Source organism: Sparus aurata, chromosome 24 (genome assembly GCF_900880675.1).
Source record: "Sparus aurata chromosome 24, fSpaAur1.1, whole genome shotgun sequence".
Lineage (NCBI taxonomy): Eukaryota > Metazoa > Chordata > Actinopteri > Spariformes > Sparidae > Sparus > Sparus aurata.
The window spans coordinates 8,824,255-8,845,015 of record NC_044210.1 but is presented as its reverse complement, the minus strand read 5'-3'; the positions used below and the strand labels follow the sequence as shown (position 1 = coordinate 8,845,015).

Here is a 20,761-nt window from a genome sequence, read left to right as displayed (position 1 = left end):
GTGATGCAGTTACAAAACAAATCCTGGAGCAGAAAACACACCAAACTTCACTTCGCTTTTAATAATAGTAAAAACGTCATGAAGATAATAATCCAGACGCACAGTGACCTGGGATTTTTTATTAAACCCTTGAGCATGAGAAAGAAGTGATTACAGAGGAAAATAAGCCCAAGGCATTCATCACTGATCCCCTATGGTTATTGTCATCTGTGACGCTTCCACCCAGCCTGGCAGTTGTCTCCATATCTCACCAACGTAATATAACAAAGAGGAGACAGAAGCAGAAGGAGCGCACAATAACCTTCCATCCCACTGAGGACAGAGAGGATTAGAGTGGAAATATAAGCTCACACCACACCCAGACCCCACTGTGGGCAGCTGGATTGTTCTGAATTCTGATATTGGCCCTACAGAGCAGCCCTAGTACTAGAGAGTACAAGAGCACTGTGTGTCCACTCCACAAAAGAAATCCACAATAGCCGCTGAAGTGTGTGGAAATAAGGCGCCGTGTCGGGTGGCTGGTCACACCCGGCTTCATGGCTCAGTTTCAGGAGAGGTGGGACAGGAAAGATCATATCTTTGACATGTCTGACCTTTCTGAGGAGGAAGGAGATGGGATGACAGCGCCTTGAGAGGCTTCATGGAGAGAGATGTTTGCGGTGAAAATGTAGCACAGACAAGAATCTATTCAATGGTCCTCCAGCAGCGCTAACTGTGAGGACATGCTAAATGCAAAATCATCTCAGAAAGAAAAGGGAGCCAGATTTGACAAGGACCCGATCATAATCAGACCCATTCGAGAATATGGTCATCCTTAGTAAGCTTTAATAGAGAGAAAACCCAACATCATCACCAGCATGATGTGCTATCACTTTAAAAGAAACCGTGGACAAAAGGAGAAGCAATATAATAACAATGTCCTGAGAACAAAATGACAATCAATTCCAAAATTAATTTGTTTTTCATGCTTGAAGGACTAATTGATAGGGCTGTTTTCACTGCTGCATCGACAATAAAACCTTGTGTAGCAAACTGTGCGACTGACAGACACAAGGTGATTTTCAATCCAATTTAATATTTAGAATCAAATTCCAAATAGTAATAGCATGCATTTGTTTTCCTGTGTAAATTTCCTAACACATTTCCTCCTCAGATCATTATCATGATGTACTGTGATAAGCGCTTGATACATGCAGGTCAGCTTGGGTTCAAGGCTCAATGACAAAGCATTCCACAACTACAATACAGTAGTTACAGGACAGTATGACTCACGGATCAAGTTTAAAGGTGCAGTATGTTATAAATGACCACCTCAAATTTATACGGGCATCAACAGAGTAACCGCTCGCTGTTTCCAACTGTAGCGGATATCAGTAACTTAGCTCAGCTAGCTGTGCAGTTAATGGTCCGACCTCGGAGTAGAGAGTATTATGAGAAAGGATGGCCTAGGCTAGCTGGCTTTGCATGTTAACTTCTGTTGATCATTTGGGTTGTTCTCCCAATATTTCTTAAATTGTCCACAATATTAAAATAGACACATTTTTGGCAGTTTTAATTTAGTAAGGTGTATAATGTTGAAAGACTGAAGGTGATGCAGGAAGTCATAGAGCATTAAATATTCATCAACGAGATGCATTTGGGTAATAACAATCTGTGAGACAATATGTTTTTTTAAAAGATAAAAAAGGTGGTAACACAATGTCTAACGAAGATAACAAAATAAATAAGCTAAGACACACTTTAATTAGCAGTATTATCCCGACTGTGTATAAACATCTATTTCACGCTTCTCAACAGGTGGGTTCCTTGCAATCTGCCCTAACTAATGAGGCAATGTCCCAATTGTGCTCCAACTGGTCTCTTCAGGAGACAATATTAAATTCAGATGCATTAAGATTTTATGGGTCATTTATGGGTAGCAGAGGAGGAAACCCCGTTTCCCCTTAAACTCATTACAAATCGTATCAGGGCAAATCATCGGCCAAGTGAGTGAGCGCAGGAAGCCCAAGTATCCTGCTGCCTCCGATCTAATCAAGGACATGAAATGGATTTTGATATGATATTGGACGGCAGTCAGCTGCTGCTCCGACTGCACTGTGAAAAATCAATCCATCATATGAGGGGACAAAACTAACTGGACAGGACGCTGGTCCCTGGAAACTGTGGATGATGTTAGAGGAGATTATATGGACTGAGCTCGGATCACATTAATCACATGATTAACAAGGAGGATCCCTCACATGTGAATTTAGTATTAAGGCAGAGTTTCTCCTCTTTGCTTTATGCACAGATGTTGAGGTTTGATTTCCTTCAGGCTGCTCAAGCACTACCATTGAGTTAAATAGAAAAAGTACAGTCTGCTGGTGGTACACTGCATGGTGGCTTTCCCACATGTTTGCATGTACCTTGTTTCTTTGTGTACTTCAGCTTCTTCTTTATGTTCTGCGGGAGCTGATTTAATCTCCAGGAGCCTTACTGTATCCTGTTGTTTCTCTGGGCATTAGAGAACAATCAATTCCAATCTCAGGTTTCTAATGAAGCCTCCCATTGAGCCGTACAGGTCTATTAATGGCATGAATAACTTATTGATGGCTCTTCTGGACCTGTGCTATTACAGTATTACGCTCCAATGCAGCTGTATCAGCGTTAACTTTCCCAGACACGTTCGTCTGAATAGAGGTAAGGCTGTGCCTGCTCAGGAGGCAGACGAGTGGAACCATTTCGATTTGGTTTAAAGTCTGTGTAAAGCGGCAAAAAAATTGTGTTATGAGTTTGTCACACCAAAGAAACATGTATCATTGACCACTGAGCCAAATTTGAAAGATTAAAAAAATTGTTAAGTATATAAAATTAGGTCTCAAAATCATGGAAAAACAAGCACTTCTTTCTGCTGTGAAACGCTGGGGGCGTGTCAGTTAGAGGCGCTGGAACCACGCCCATGCGGCGGGGGCTACACGTCATGTTAATGACGTCGGTGTCTCCCCAGGTGTTCCCCAGGTGTTCCCCTTGTCTATCGAAACCCGCGGACAGTTTATAATCATATAGATGCTGTTATAATGTGTAGTGATTGAGATCCTGACCCACTAAACATCCTGGAAAGTGACGGAGTGAAGTTTTTTCGCGTTAAATTACATAATTATACATAATCACCATCAGTAAACAGGACGCTGTCTGACTCTGTCACTCGCGGGGACGGAGGCTGTTTTCTGGGGGACAGTTTCCTGTAGTCTCGGTCAGGAGGGCTGGCGGTCGCGGTGATTTATTTTCGTCAAACACTCGGTGAGTTAAACACTCTTGTGACAAGCGTGACAGACGCTGTTTTGTGAGCAGAAATGTGAGGAAGAGTCGGGAGGACAGGGAGGGGACGGACAGGAGGACAGACGCTTCTCCACATACAGCTGTGGTATTTGTTTTCCTCATATAAGTTGCTAAAGACAGTTATAGTTACTACGTTACTTTTGTTCGGTCATGTAACGTTGCTTTGTGGGACATTTCTCTGTATTTAGTTGAGTGAAGGACCTGTGCAGTTAGACTGTCAGACCGACACGCCCTCGCTCCGCGCCCCCGGATTAGCCGTTCACACTGGGACGGCTCACCAATAATGCGACGCTGATACTACCGCCACATACCGCCGGTGGGACCCGTCGTCAGCGGGACGGAGAGGGTCGGCTGCGGCGCGGCCACATCATGCAGGTGGGACCCGCCGTCAGCGGGACGGAGGGCCGGCTGCGGCGTGGCCACATCATGCCGGTGGGACCCGCCGTTAGCGGGACGGAGGGCCGGCAGCGGCGCGGCAGCCACATCATGCCGGTGAGACCCGCCGTCAGCGGGACGGAGTGGGTCGGCTGCGGTGGCGGCCACATTATGCTACGTAACGCGGCCATGATTTGCATGATTTCTGACCCGCCCATTAAATCCTGAACACAGAAATGTAGAAAAACTGTTTGTGAGCCTAGCTCCAAAATTAAATTCTACATGGCCGAATGGCTATTACATGTTTTAAGTAAACACATTATGACCCGTTTAATGTGTTTAGAAGAAAATGGCTGATTTTGGTTTACACAGACTTTAAAGAAGATGTAAAAAGAGAGGGAGAGACTACATCAAGAAGCTGTGGATCATGCAACATCAATTAATACCATTTGCTATGATAATAGCAGAAAAAAAGAAACCTGTACACTTCACATTCACCAGCATCTAGCCCTTTCCAAAAGTGTAAGGCAATTATTATTATATGCTTGTATCGTCAGGCTTATTAATGAAATTTCACACTTGGACCATGTCAAACAAAGCAGATCACAGAACCCTGTATGGCTGTACAAACATATGTGAAGCCATTTAAAAGTACATATATTAAGTTACAATAAGTATATAGAAGTATAATAGAAGTAAGCTGAACTGGCTTTTAACAGTTCCAGTTGGAAGTGTAGTTATGACTGCACAGATAACACTTATTACGATAATACAGAAGAAAACATACAAATCTTGATGATTCTAAGCCAAGTTATGTTAAAGTCATAAGGAGCTTCTTTTTTCTGATTTCTGAGTGAATTTATGGACTCTTACTTGAGATGGACAACAGAGTAGTGTTGTCACAATGCTGGAATTTCTAATGACGATTTAATGGCTTGAAAAATATCAATAATCAATACAAATTGTAACAGAACAGGGAAAAAGTTGACACAACATTAAACGGCATAAGAATGTTAGATTTCTATTTAAAGATACATTTAACATGGTACTGGTGTTGTGTGCTGTGTGTTGTGTGTTAAGCACCACAGCCCAAATTCTATCCTATCAACTGAAAAGTCTGAGATTCCTCAGGCCTGATAGCCCTGAAGGGGATCAGCCAAGCTTTACTGAATGTGTTGTATTAGCACCTTCTGTGAGCACTGATCTGTGGCATGGTTTGCATGTGGGCAGGCTTGTAAACACAGCCTTTAGTTGTTCCTTTGCCCCAAACGCAAAGTATTTCCAAACAGCAATCCGCTGTTTTCTTTGTCAACCAAAACCAGTCACGGAGGCTCTGCACTTCTGCCATCTTTGATGAGAATACCATCACAAAACAGAGTGAAGTGTGAGTGAGAGGAGGTGAGAGACAGAACATGCAGCTGGTATTGGTATACCGATGGTGTAGAGACTGAGTATTGAAGCTGTTTCAAATATCACAATCAATATATAATATCAAAAAAAACAAAAAACAATAATATTCATAGAGATAATTATCTTTTGAAAAAGTTTGTCACACAGACGCAGACTTTATATGCATCACTTCTATGTTCAGATTTGAGAATGACTCAGGGAGGGGCAACGATTGTTGGTTCAAATTGATTATCTTAATAGCCTCCATGAGCTTTGTGTCACTGTCACTGCTGCAGCTTCAACTGTTGCCGTGTGGATGAGTGAAATGAATCAGTAGAATAACTAACTTCCTATATCTTTTAGACTACATTCATGGAGCTGTCTCTTTCCATCTCATGCAGTGTCTTTGTCTCACACCACTCCCACCTTGCAGTTTGAAAACCATTGCAGCTACAGACTACTCACCGTAAGCTGTCATGGTACCCACATAGGGCCCATCCATGACACTTTGGTTTTCCTCAGCCAGGGCCTTGATGTAGCGCTTGCTGAGGTCCAGGATCTGTTGCCTCAGTACAGCGCTGTTCTCATGGCTGGCTCGCTGCTGGATGGTGAAATGCAGCAGCATCATGCCCCAGATGAAGCCAAAGCTGACCAGGAAGAAGCCCAGCTTCTGCGATGACAGCTTCCACAGGAAGGGCGTAGCCATGCTGACTTCACAGGGGGATGTTGGGGGCTGCTGTGATTAGGATTTGACCGAGGGAAGGCTTAGAGATTGGGGGAGGAGAATCAGGAGGGCAGGCGGGGCATGGCTGTGTCAGTTGGTGTAGCTGCTTTAGGTTTTGGGTTAAGGTGTATGGCTCGTCTGCCTCACCAGCGTGATTTCCTTCTTTGACCCATCCTCGTCCTCAGTGGACTGAGTCCAACTTGTTGCATCCTGCCGAAGAAAACACAGAGAGCAAAGACAGATGAAGGGTTAGTCTGCCAATTAGAGATAACGAGGGAGTTCCCTCTCCCAACTCAATCCCACATGGACATGATTACAATAAAAACACTGACAATTAGACAGTGACTAAGCAGTGTTGGCCATAAATCACAGTACACTGAAGACAGTACAAAAGTTTAAGAAAAAAGGTGTATTATAATTTAGAAATGCTGCATATAAAAGAATGAATAAACACCTGTTTACATTTCTTGAAATTAGATAGTGTCTGAAAACAGGTCCATGTATCTCACTGAAACATGAGCTGTTCAATGATTGTGTTGTGTTTTATAATAAATATAATAAGACATTTTGACTACAAACTGGACAAATGAAATTAGTAAGATTTTGAGTTTTTGCAGTGTACCAGGACCTCAAAATAACATCATCATATGGCTTATTTTTTCAGACAAACTGTATAATAACCACAAATATTACATCTACAATGATATATAGGTGCACTATCTGGTTTATATAAAAACCAGATAGTATAAATATTACAATTCTGAGTTTGAACTTCTTCATCAAAACTACATAGGACCCCTTTAAAAAAAGAATACAACAAATCACATGACTGTTGTGGGTCGATTTTCTGTCAATCAGTTAATTATCCATTGAATGTTACTGCACTAAGGGAGGTCTGAATGAATTTTAAAGGGTGAAAAAGACTTTCACAGTCAAAGACCAGGTACTAGAGGAGACCAAGCATGACAGTTAGGCTTCATGAAGTTCATTTGAACTGTTTTTTACAAATGAGGAACTAGTCATAGATGGGTAGAGGAGATATTGAAGGGGAAGGGGGCGTGTTTCCAATCTCCAGACAATTCATAACTGCAGCAGACCACACAGCACAGAGGCACAGTGTACCTGAACTGGATATCGCTGTGTGTAGAAGCTCCTACGGTATGCACACATTGAGCCAAGACGAGTACGAGTACGTTTTTTCTATAATGTATGAATCTGGATACACATACGGCACAGGGCCAACTAAAATCTTCTCTTTCTAACAAGGAGAATAAGTGCCTGGAGTGTGGTAGTGCAGTATATATCTGGTGTGGTAATTTAATTTAAAGTTTAATGCTTCTCTGACTTTAGAAAGAGCAGCTACACACAATAGCCGTGTCTCACCCACACACTGTGATCTTCATGATTGATGGGACTGTATGGAGTTTATGCAAGGGGGTTTAGAGTTCCCTCAAAATATAAACAATTGTATTGCCCACATTTGTCTTCCTCACTGACAAGCGGGAACACAAACTGAATCGTAAAATGCGTGCCTTTTCTGTTATTAAACTTCATTTGTTTTGCAAAAATGTTCAACAGGCTTTTTCCTGCAAGATAAACAAGAGATGGCCCTCTTTACTCCCACTTAAGGAAATAAATCTGTAGGAGGCAAAGGTCACAAACAAGGCAAAACTAAGTTTTACTCAATTTGTTTTTCACAACAGCGACTCAAGCCAAAGTAAAACCAGGACTGAAACAAACTATTCTTTTAATTAACAATAAAACTGTTGAATGTCAATAGTACCGTTAAAAAATGGCTTGTTTTGTTCAACTGGCGGTCCACAACTCAATTTATACAAACTGGAGCCAAAGAATATTTGGTATTTTCTAGAAAAACAACCTGAACCATTTCCCTGACGGGGTTGGAGTGAAGGTTGCATGTGTTTCTTGGAAAGACAGACGCATTTACACCTATCGGATGTGGCACCTTTACACTGAAGCCAAACTTTGACTTTGTCAGTAAAAAGTTTAGGGAAATACCCTCTATCTGGCCCCTGTGATAATAGCAGCTGAAGTTACATTGAAGTTAGTGTTTGTTCCCTGTTTCATTGGGCAAATTCAACACATACAGCAGGTGCACCCGGCCGTAGGGCAATTTTTCTTGTCCCTGATCAGTTTAACCATTGAGTTATCTGTATGGCTGAGGTAGCACAACAGTAGTGCATACAGATGTAAACTTGGAAGGTCCTGCATGACTGACAAAATGTACATTGTTGCTACTCGCGCAAACCCTCAAAGCGTTGGGCTTCAGTGTAAACCACAGTGTCCTAAATATCATCTGGGTCAATTTTTGTAGACACTTGAAATAACGTGAAGTGTTAAGGGGCCAAACAGCCACACAGTTACCAACTGAGTCATTTCAAAAATGCCAACATCACAAGATCTACCTCATTTCCTGTCTCAGCAACTTGTTCTCTGCTCTATGGTGGCACTTCATTAAAGCCTTAAAACTTTTAAGGCTGCTCGTCTACGTACATTTAAACACATATTTGGAGCAACAAGAAACATTTTATTAACTTTATCTGTATGTTTGATCAGAGGATATGCATAAATACAATTCCTAAAAAGACGTCCATATTTCTCAATTGTATTCCAGCTTCCGATTTGTCAGAACAAAGCCGACCATGTTGAATGCACACAACCAGGCAATGACAAGACAGCCATCGATTCTTTTACCCCAAACATAGAATGAGACAGCCCTGCAGCACTCATGCAGCTGTTAAATTGTTAAACAAGCCTTAACTGACAACCTGAAGGCAATCTACGGATAGCTAAATAAACGCGTCTGGCTTTAGGCATTGAACAAAAAAAGGGGGAGGAAAAAAAACTTTCTGACACGCAACGGAGCCAAAAGGAAAAGATGTTCTCTCATCTGCATTCAACCGCTGTCGCTGTAAATGAGGCTAAGTGTGGGGAGGGGATTTCTGCAGCCTTGCTTTTGAACTGCGGCTCTCTTCTGCTCTTTCAAAGCGGCTCTAACCAGGTCAAGACCACAGCCGCCTGCATGAATGCAATACTGTGAAAACCCCACGATTACAATGGACTTTTTTCACATGTCCTTATTTCTATCAATGTATTTATTGATCTCAGAGGTCAGTGTTGAGATATGAGGCACAGCAAAGACGCTCCTATCAGAAAATCATCTGCGCTCTCCCAAGAAACATAAAAGGCAGCGACACAAAAGACTCTTTTCACCTTACATCCATCAGCTTCAGAAATAGGTCAGAGACAGCTGCAAGCAGCTTCCAACAGGGCTGGAATCTCACAGCGGGTTATGACACCATAATTGTTCTGCCATTTAAGACAAAAGCTAATAGGACAGAGAGTATGCATTTTAACAAAGCAATGATTCCTGCTTCTTTTCTTTTTATTGAACACAATTTGCTTTATGATGTGGGCAAAACAAGGTTGAGGAGAAAAAAAAAAATAATCTCTGCACCGTACTGTCAAATTATGAGAATAGCCCTTGGCAGTAGCGCCGCGCAATCTGCAGCGGCGATAACATCGGATGTCTCTCATTGCTTGGGAATCGCTCGCTAGGAGTAGAGCGGGAGCAGGCTGGCGTGGACGGGAGGTTCTGGGGCTGTTTATCAAAGAGGACTGCTGCTCAGACTGCCCTGTGGTACATTGTAGGTTTTGGCTCGTGCTTCGTCCAGCACAGTACACTGACTCAAGCCGCTTCAGCTTCTGAATACACAATCTCAGTCGGAGCTGGCCTGATTTCCTGTGTCCATCCTTCTTATTTAACACTGTAACCGATCACGCAACATCACTCCTTTGTTAGGAAACTTTCCAGATCCAGAGAGAAAGGAGCGATGCATTAAGCCCCTCCAGCGGTGCACAGATATACTCTCAGTTACCTTCTGGTTTCTAATTCAGGATCTTAATTTGTCTGGCAGGGAGCCCTCTGGCTCTCAGCGGCAACAGCCCACTGTGTTGACAGCCAGCTGAGGTTGCAGAATATATGATCCTTTGCAACCAGGGACGATAATGTAACAACCTGCTGAATGCTTTTTTCATTGTTGGGAGACGTAGTGGTGCACACAAGCCCGCAGGTTCAAGAGGCAGTGAAGACAGAAGCAATTGAATCATTCAGGCCTGGGAGAAATAACTGTCCTACCAATTCTTCTAGAAAGGACTTGTTCCTGTTTGGGACAACAGAGCTAAAATTACAGCCATAAAACTGCACTTGCTGTTCAGTTTAGTATCGACCACCCTGTAGTGTGGATACGACCAACCAGACGTGAAAACAGTAGGCTCTGATCTGCTCAGAAATAACAAAAAATGTTCACGTAACACATTTAAAAAGAGGCACTATGTAGTTTTAGAGAAGGAAATCAAACCAATAATGAGGAAATTATGGAAATGTGACCATTAAGATTTGTCCTATTTCACAGTTTGCACGCTGAGCTCGCTCTGAATTTTGTGTTGAACCTAGGTGAAATGCCAACCAGCAGAAAAAACTTAGCCGTGCTTAAGTGAAAAAACAAATTAATCTAAATTAAATATAAATATTAAAACACAAATAAATCATTACTGCCACTGCTGATTGCTTTTTAATGGTCGCATAACAAGTCAAATGGAAATAAATAAATAATAATGTTGCTAAAAAGCACAATTCAAGGGACAGATGCATGATGATTTCCGTGGCAATCATAATACAATAACTCAAAAGTGACTAACAGTCTCTGCAAAGCGGGAGACAGACATACGATTGCTGAGAAACAAAAATAAACAGAGCTTATCATTTGGCTGAAAATTCCAGACAAATTTTAGGCAATTTCTTGGTTCTTGAGACAGTAGCACTATCTAGGATGAATGTTTCCAACAAGCGGGATCCATCTATGTTGCAGCTATCATGGGTTTATCTTCCCTGTGTACGCAGATGAAACTGGTTTATGGGGAAGTTGCAGGGATTTAGAGTCAACAATGCTATAGCATCATTGTCAAAATAATCATCTCAAGCTTTAATATCTCTCCAGCGGAGTCCTAATCACACAACCTTTGACCTTGTTCTGTCATATGCTGAATTGTTAAGACCGGGGCCAGATGGCAAAGCGAGGTAAAGACTCTGTCCATTTGCTTTGCATCTGTGATCGGAGCTGAAAATAACTTCCTTAAAAGTGCAGTTTAGGAGATGTTCTATAAAGGTGAAGCAGGCTTAGAGACGTCCAGATTAATTCCAGTGCATTACTCCAGGTCCAAAAGAGAGAGCGTTCTACTGAACTGAAATAACATACACTAAGAGCTTGTTGCATAACCACAGAAAGCAGTGAAATAAGCTCTAGATGTAGCCTCGGTTATCAATTATGGATTAACCTGGAAAAAGTATCAATTTTTCCCCTGAATATATATATAGGCTTTCACAGAGCTGAACTTCTCACACTCAGGTAAATTCAGACCTCTCTTCTGGTGATGATCAGCACTCTCACTCGTCTGTATGAAACAATCCAGGCTGCAGCAAATAATTATCTCCAATTTTTGCTGCCAATCAAATATCTTTAATTTTGTTTAGTGTGTGTTTTGTCTCAAGTAAATAAACAACCTACCAAATTCAATCATTTACTAGTGAGAGGGCCAGATTATTTACACAATGTCATGAATTCAATTTATAGTATCACAATTACTGGCACCTCTACATCCAAGGAAAATGTTGCTATATCCTTACTTAAGAACTTGTTCTGTAAACAGTCATCTTGCTCTAATGATCAGCAATATGGATCTGAAGCTCAGCTCTGAGGCTGCAATAAAAAAAAAATACAGCAACTTCAAATCAACCCATATCAATTTTGGATTTAAATTAACAACTTCCAGTTGAAGCACCACCCATTTCTGTTTTTTTGCCCGACCCATTCTGATTGCAGATATGGCTATCATAATAACTTAGTTGGTTATCTAGATACAGATAATGTAAACTCACTCATCCCTTGTATTTTCTATCGTTGTTGACTGTTTGGTGAACCAAATGATTAACTGATTAGTTGAAAACATAAAAAAACACAACCCATAAAGACAGTGGTTATCTGCTGTTGCTCAGTTCATTTGGTGAAAATGATACATTGCTCCCTTTTAGTCCTGCTCATGCTCACACTGGCTTTTTACAGCTGTGGGCATGAAGTCACACGGACTGACATGTACAGTAACCCATTGTCATCCTGTATCAGCAGCGCTGCATGGGCCCAGATGGGGACCTCTGAAAGCAAATCTCACAGATTTATTTGTGCATCCATTTTCTTTCATGTCACAAGGAGCTATTGAAGAAATTACTCATTTGAAGTATTATTAGTTGAAACTACAAATGGACCTTTTGTATCACAAACAATGAGGGCAACGGGCATGTTGAATCGTGATAACAATGCATGGTTGCTATGTTGCAGCCACTCCTCAGTAAGGATCAAAGTACAAAGTGTTTAGCCCCCTATAAACAGTTCTAAATAGGTTCATTCAAAAGAAACCCAAAGATATTCTCTTCACATCACAGAGGTCAGAACAACTAAGTATATTTACATTCTAGAAGCCGGAGCCAGTGGATATTTTACATTTTTGCTCATCAATTGCCTGAAATATTATTTATTAAAACTGTTGCAGAGCAACCTTCTGTCAATCTATTATTTCTACTAAGCTCCACATAATCACAACTTCACCCGAGACACTTGCTGTCTTTGTGATGCACTGACAACCATCCGAGAGGCTAAGGTTTTGGGATTATTTTCAAGCGTCACTTCAAAAACTCGTTCAAGACAAGTGAAATTCCTCCTTCCAGTCGACGTCCACCACCCATACTAAGGCTGGGCTAGTCCGCCTGTTGCCTGGCCAAAGGAGACGTGATCCTGATAATATGGCCCTGCTACCATGGAGACCAGTGTGACTCTGCATCTTAATGGCCTTCTTCACATATGGCCCACCTCTTAATTATTCATTAGGCCCTCCAGAGGAACAGGCACTGCTGCTGCAGCAGCTTCACCACCTCACTGGTGTGAATCCAGCTCGTAACCAAATATCAGGAGCTAATGCCAAGGTTTGGGGCAAGCTTTTCCTACAGCCAGGTCCAGGAAGATAATCTCAAATGTGACAGAAGACAAGATCAATGTTAATGTGTAATTGAGTCATTGATGGGCTCAAATCGTTTTTAAAGGCTACCAATTTAAAGGTTTTGTCATGGAAATGTTCACATACGACATTGTTTCAGAGACAAAGTAAGTTTCATAAATAAACATACATCTTATAGTGAGAGTGCTCTGAACATCAAAATAGCTTTAGTGGAGGGTGAAGGGAATGGGGGGGAAAAATACCAGTTTTGGTTGGTGAGTCACCCAGTAAATCAGGTGATAAGATCATGGCGGAAGGTGAAGTGGCATAGCAACCAATTGATAAGCTTCTACAGGATGTAAAACCCTCATTTCCGTAAACACAGGCATACCCTAATTTACAAGAGACATCAAACAAATGTGATCTCAAAATGAATGTGTGCTGTCAGCTGACAAAACCTGTTCTTTTACTGAGAGGACAGGTGAGGACAGGGAATAATGGTGACGATGAGGATGTGTTGTTTGCAAAATATCATCATCAGAATGTCACCAGGGTCCAAAAGAAAAATGTTCACTAAAAAGTTTCATGAATGAGTTTGGTGAAAATTCTAGCTAAATTTGTGAAGAGTTACATTCCATAATCTCCATAATCTTACGCACGATCACACAAAAAAAGTAAATGAGAACTGCTATGCGGGTTATCCTTACAGGAGGGGGACTCAAGCTTGGCGACACATCCTCACTTCACTCATCATTGTCGACCATGGCACCTGACAACCTTGACCTCCACATCAAGAAGTCCTACCACATCCGGGAAGCATGAATCCTATCAATATTAACTGCAGGGGAGGGTTGAGTCCCTGGACAGTTTTAACACTGAAAGTACCTGCAAAAAACTGTGAGAATCAGTGAACTCATGGCTGTCCTCACAAAAGGAATCTGCTCAGCACTTTTGGGAGTTGGGAAAAACAAAAAATGCTGAATTTCACTCTTCTGTCAAAGAAAAGGAAGCCAAGTCGGAGATGATCCAAAAAAAATCTTCTTTCATTATTCGTACTGTGTCTGTAGCTGTCTTGTTATTGTGGACATACAGTCCTTGTTTGTACTGAGCAGAATTTAGTTCTTTTGTTATTGGCAAGACATAAAGCCAAAATACAAAGGAAGCAACAGGGGGAACCATTTACTGTAGGTCTCAGGACAGGTGGCCATCATTTCTGAGACACACTCAGTGCGTTTACATGCACAGCCTAGTCAGATTACAGCCATAGCTCGACTATGCTGCTCAATCGGACAACTGCAATTATCCGAGTATACATGCTGGTGAGAAAATCGAATTACTGCCGAAAGCATGTCATACCCCGGTACGCTAGGTGGCGCTGTGCCCATTTCAACTAGTGTTAACGTGGCCACCTCCGGCTGACCTCTTTACGTCAACTGCTGCCTCGGCATTCAAGAAAAAGGGCGTACGAAGAGCGAGACAAAGCTACATCTTTGTACACTTCGTATATGGTGTACATGATAATTACACAAACTAGATGCACAATGGCGCTCTTTCTTGCGGTGATTTCGGAGGAAAGACTCCGCCGCCGCCGTCCATCTACTTCCGGCTCACGGCCCCGGGGAAAAATCTCGCGCCTGCGCAGAACGCAAAATCCGATCCGATCCGCTGGAAACGTATACATGCAGGAGTTAATGCGACTTTCAATCGAATGATCTACGTGGTGTAATTCGACTATGAGAAATACGATCCGGTCCGATTTTAGTCAGACTAAGGTGTATACATGCATCTTAAAAATCCGATCATAGTCAGACTAACGCAGTAATTCTGTTTTCTTGAGTGCCATGTAAACGCACTGACTGATGACCAACACTTCTTGGTGAATACTCAGGAGCTTCAGCGCACGTGTCACAAGAACTGCTTTTTACATTTGGCAAACGCATAAAAAAAAACTCAGGCTCTCCATCTGTAAAACTTGAGATGATTTTTATCCAAAGGACATTGATGCCTGTTGGAAACACTTTCTAAAGTCATCTACACAGACAAAGCTGAGGCATTACTTCCCTCAGGCTGAGCTCCAACAGGTCAAACCTGCCACAACATGCCATGAGATGAGAGGGAGAGGACAAGACCACCGTGAACATGACCTGCATGTTGAAGACAAGCCAGGCAACAAGTGTGGCTGGGAATTGCTTATTAGGTGCTGACGGCAGACGTGGCACTTCCTTTTTTCCTGTCAACACCACATAAAAGCTCTGCTGTTTTGATAACACAAGTCAGCCTTATCAGCATGTAGAAGATAACCACATATGATAAAATAAAATCAGGCGGCATATCTTACACTGAAACATCTGCACAACATGCTGAGATCAAAGCACTATTGAAACATAAAACTAATCCTAATTCTGGTTTTCACTCTTCATGCAATCGCAACACTTGAAGACCCTAAAAAAAAGGAGTCAGGAGTGGCTAAATGTTGTCACATTATATCCTCGTGGCATGAAAAATAAAAACCAACACTCCAGCAACAACATTGCGTCATCTTTCTGTAGAAGCAGCTTCCCATTTCTGAAGAATAGAAGAACAGGACCTGTCCTAACAACATGGTTGTCAAACCAGTTTAGAGCCGCAATGGTTTGACTACTGAAAACAATTCAAAATGTCAAAAATTCTCTGATTCCTGCTTCTTAAAGGAGCACTATGTAGTTTTGGGCAAGACATTTTATTCAGAAGACAGATTTTATGCCAAAACAAACTACATACACAAACTCGTTTTCATGACTGATAAAAACTGAACGAACTGATCTTAAAGGACAAGACAATTTCATACTTACTTGGTTTATATGTGCTGATTAATTAAGAAAAATTATCAAAAGATTATCCAACATTAAAACTGATCAGAAGCTGCAGCCCTAAACTATTTCAATAGATAAATCAGTGAAAGGGACAGTACTTTATGATGAAATGCTGGCATTCTTTGTCATCTCGTATTGCAGGTTTGGTGAGTCTCTGCAAGACGCAGCTAACTAGGCAACAGCATTACAATACCAAATCCCTCACACTGTCATTCTGCTTTTTTAATGTAGTTTCTACAATATTCAGACTATGAGTGAAATCTTTCAACAGTCTCAGAGACAAAAAAACAGGCATGAAATTGAGGATGTGATTAATGTTTGAGGTTACACTAAAAGCCCTTTGAAAATCCCTAATCTTCCTTTTATTACCTCTTCAGTTTTTTAGTCATTGCCCTGGATGTTAAAACAGCTTTTCAAGAGGATTTACAGTAGGCTTTGTGACTTGCCCTGCCAATGAACATCTCTCTACAGCTCAGATGTGCAGCACGAATAAATGGAGTGCTTCACACTGCAGAGCTGCAAACAGTAGAGCGACTGTAAAGGAGCGAATGTGTGTTGCGTGATGGAAGAGAGCCTCTTCAGAGCGGAGTGCCAAGGTGGAGTGAGGTTTCTGGCTAAAGTGCAACGAAACATGGCACAACGTTCTTCCCAAAAAGCTGATTTTTTTTTTTTTTTTTTACCTCAGTCTGACCTCAAGTAAGAGAAGACAGGTGTGTGAGAGAGTGTGTGTGTGTGTGTTTGTGCTGAAAGAACAGGGGCCCTTTAATCACAGAAAGGCCAAGTGTTCCACTTCTCTGCATGGCATCCATCACCACAGTCCAGTTCTCCCCGATCCCTCCATCTTCACTCCCTCCTTCCTCACCCCTCCACTGCCTCTGCCGGCTACACACCCCGCTCAAATACACACACACAACCCTCAAACGATTTCTTGCCAGTGAAGCATGCCACCGAAGCAAAGCTCCTTTTCCTCAGGATTTATAATCCCAAAGGGCTCCGGCAAAAAGGTGGCTGAAAGAGCTCTTTATAAAGCCAGGGGCCGTTGGTGGCTCACCTCGGGATGGACACTACAGTCAGCATTAGCTCGCAGCCTACAGTCCATGATCATGAGCAGGGAGTTTTCACATTGAATTAGATACGACAGACCTTACTGGCACTGTAGGGAAATTAGTCCTGAACTCGGTGTTCCTGATCACCCACCAAAACCACTTTCAAAAGACATTAGGACCTTTTGACAAGCTGCTTGTTGAAATTCCACAAAATCGCATTTGGAGCCTGCATGATAATGACACAGGATAGGCCGCATCTCATGTAATCAAATCAGCATGCCATAACCTGATTACACGAGACTACTTGTGGCGCAGACTGGAAATTACTGGACTGCACTGGTGAGTTAAGTGTTTCAGCAATGAGCCAGAGTGACCTAATACACACCAGGGCAGAACATCAAGCGGCTCACTCTCCCTTTATCCTTGTTACTGACTGATTACACTTTTACTAATCTGGCTGGTCCTCAACAAATTATAGCTGCAACGATTAGTTGAATAATTGATGCTTTTTGTGAGGTTCCCCAGGGGTCCATCCTCAAGCCCCTTTTAATTCATTATCTACATTAGAGCTACAAACAATTAGTTGATTTGTTGATCAACAAAGATAAGATGCCAATCCTATTTGACGATTGCTTATTTGTTTTTGGTCATTTTTTTCAAGCAAAAATGTCAAACATTTGCTGGTTCCAGCTTCTTAGATGCAAGTATTTGTTGTTACAAACTGGACTGGTTATTCTACATTGTTACAAGATTTTTATTTATTTATTTATTTTACAAAGAATGTACATCAGCCCCAAATTTAGGGATGTCACTGCAATCACAATTTTTAAACACTAACTAAACGATCAATCAATTAAAAGTGAAAATAATCATCTTTAGTTGCAGCCCTAAAACAACTGGTTGGAAAACGTGAAGCACATAATTAAACTACATAAGTTAGACTGAAGTACCACAGGCTTTTTTCTTTCATATTCAACCTAGATTCATTTAAAAATGGAATTCTAGCCAGAAATACAGGTCCTAACAGTTTTCCAGCTAAGCATTTCTACAGCAATGTGGGCCTGCAGGACATGAATTTAACACGATTAACTTCCACAGCCTGTTACCGGAGTCTGTGTCACCTAAACGCAACATCATCTGTGGTAGCTGAGAGGGGAGGGGGGGAGAACAGCATTCCCAGTTTGTGCAGGTGAAATGCCTCGATACTGTTGTAGCCAGTTATGCCTGTTGACACTCACTGATACCTGCTTCCTCCTTGAAGAATATCGACCACATGGTTGGGTAAAGCATCTTGGGGCTATTCTTGTGGAGTATTACAGATCATAGCTCTGAAGTGTATCATTAAGCGAACATGGCTGTAAACACCTAACCGCAAGGAGCTGGTAATGACTTGGAGTTTTTTTTCCTTAAACAACCTGTTCGAGACATGTTCCTGCTCGAGTGATGCTATACTGCCAGAGGACATAATATCAATAATCTGTCAGGGTTTATTTTTTTGCTTTATTACACTGAGATACTATCCCTTCTTTTACAAGCTAGCTAAACCTGCCGTGTAATAACAATGGGACCCCGTTGCTCGCTGCGGCGGTTAACGTCTGATTCCCAAAAACGAAACAAATCAGCTAGCGTTGACGTTAGCCGTCCAGCTCTGTTACCACCGAGGCTAACCGACTCGTATGGAGGCTACCGCAGTTTCTGGCTGCGTTAGCTTTGTTTTGAGGCTCCAGGCGGCTAATTCAACTAGCAGCCTCTGTCGACCACCGCACATTTCACAACAAAACACACACACACACACACACACACACACACATACATACATACATACATACATACATACATACACACAAACACCGCCGCAATGACAAGTCGCCCACTCCCGAGCACGCACAGCTAAACACTGCGCCTCTTCTCCCAACGTTATTTCATGAACAATGGGGCAGAAAACCAGCTCCGGAGCGGTCACGCTGACAGAAAGAGACTCACCTCTGTGTCGGTTCCCGTCGGCGGCCCACGGTGGTGTCACAAAGTGGGAATGAGAGTAAAAATCCGGACAGAGGGCGAGCGGAGACGTCGTTGTGTCGAGCGGACTGGAAAGATGAGATTCAAGGCAAAGCGCACGAGCCCACTGTGTGTGTTCGCTCTGCCCACTTGCAGAGCGAGAGTGACCGGTTAGGGACCGCGTGCGTGTTCACGCCCCGCAGCAAAACGAAGAATAATGTTTAGGGGTATTATGTACACACGATTTTATATACAAGAGCTGGATTGAAAAATAGTCAAACACACACAATAGATACATTTTTTTTATTTACACACAATCTGATTAACGAGAATGAAACCGCAGTATGAACACCAGAGTGTACATAACATTTGTTTTTGTATTTTAAAATGTGCATATTCTTAGTTGCTGTTATTTTCTTTTATTGCTCTGTTAATTTAAAGGCAACTGACAAAATATAATACATGTTAAAAAATGGTCGGTGTTGTGAGCTTCGGCTTCAGCCCACACCTTTTCCAGTCCTGTTTTCTTTGTTTGTTTGTTTGTTTGTTTGTTTGTTTGTTTGTTTGTTTGTTTGACTGATTGCTTTGTTATTCTGAAGCTAGAAAGCATTAAGTTCATGAAAGTTTTTTGGGAGGACAGAATACATGAGCAGTTAGTTGAATATCATATTGTAAAATGTGGTATTTGCAGAACAAAAGTTTCATTTTTGTTGTTGTTATACTTTGATTGAAAGGTAAACATTATATTCTCAAATTGATTTTTTAAAAAGCAGATCCATGTTTTTTGACGTTTACAAATGACTTGAAGATTATTTTTTGAGGCATTCTGAATTAATTGATTTATATATTTATTATCCCCCCTGATTTTAATTGATCCAGTATCTAGTCGTGGCTGTGTATGACAATGGTGAATCACAGGAAACTTTGATTAAGCAGTTCGTACAGTTTCAGTTAATCGACAATAACAATTTGTTAGGTTGACTGACAGAATCAACATTCCCCATTAATGTTACATCTTCAGTGTAATAAGCCAACAACAAGATACACTAGCAGGGCTAACACAACGTTCAGATGACTTGCAAATCATCCAACTGAAAGAAACCAGAGACAGTTGAAACAGAGTTATTATCTGAGTCTTGCTTTAATCTGTGATCACTACCAGACCTGAGTGGTGGATATAACTGTGTGCCACATCAGGGTTGCTAAACAGAAAATAAAGACATAAAACAGGACGATTCCTAACTATATATTCAGTTCATTACAGACCAGCAAAAGCTTTGTGTTTACTGCCATCTGCTGGCTGTCCAATGCTACAGCCACTTTTTTCTTTTTGACTTTTCAAACTCCTGGCATGCATGCCTTTTTTCATTTTCTGCCTCGACTTGTAATTACTGTGATATTTAGATTTTATGTTTGACTGATGGTCTGTTGATACCACTATATGAAGCTGTATTCAGACCGTTAAAAATAAATAACTGTGAGGTGCAAATACAAGAAAGTTTCTACATCAACAACCACAGGAAAGAGAAGAGGGACCTGCTGTGAGGAGATAACAAACAAAAGGTGGAGGAAAAGCTGTGAAGCACCGCAGTGCCTTCAGGGACATGCAGTGTTGATCCTTCAGGTTTTCGCATTCAAGGTTCCCTTTTGTTTTGGTGTCTGTTTATGGGAACCATTGATGGTGTGAGGTCAAGTGTGCAGGAAAACTGCTAAATATATGTGTCTCGGCATGAGCATATTTCATAGATGAGAAGGATTTACTTATCAGCATGACACGCCTATGATAACTTTGCATGTACATGTATTTCCATAAACAAATCAGTTAGAAGGGTTTTTTATATTGGTGTTTTCTTTAGGAGCATTTGCACTATGTAACACAATAACGACTTTGCCGGGAGACACACAGTCAATATCCATTTTCCTGGCTGGATAAACCACATTCATACATCAGTGAGACACTTTCCAGTGTAGAAAAACACAACCTCCCAAGC

The 20,761-nt window shown here is 41.6% G+C and overlaps 1 protein-coding gene across 1 annotated transcript in view; it reads right to left on the bottom strand.

The window, feature by feature from the left end:
- mgat5 (alpha-1,6-mannosylglycoprotein 6-beta-N-acetylglucosaminyltransferase) overlaps positions 1 to 18,943 on the bottom strand; it is an 89,362-nt gene extending 70,419 nt beyond the window's left edge. Inside the window, exons 1-2 of the mRNA XM_030409957.1 lie at positions 18,756 to 18,943; positions 5,548 to 6,016 (exon numbers count right to left, since the gene is read on the bottom strand). Of these exons, the coding sequence (XP_030265817.1) occupies positions 5,548 to 5,788 (241 nt within the window). The 5' untranslated portion in view covers positions 5,789 to 6,016; positions 18,756 to 18,943. The remainder of the gene's footprint in view (positions 1 to 5,547; positions 6,017 to 18,755) is intronic.
- Positions 18,944 to 20,761: the final 1,818 nt, after the last annotated feature.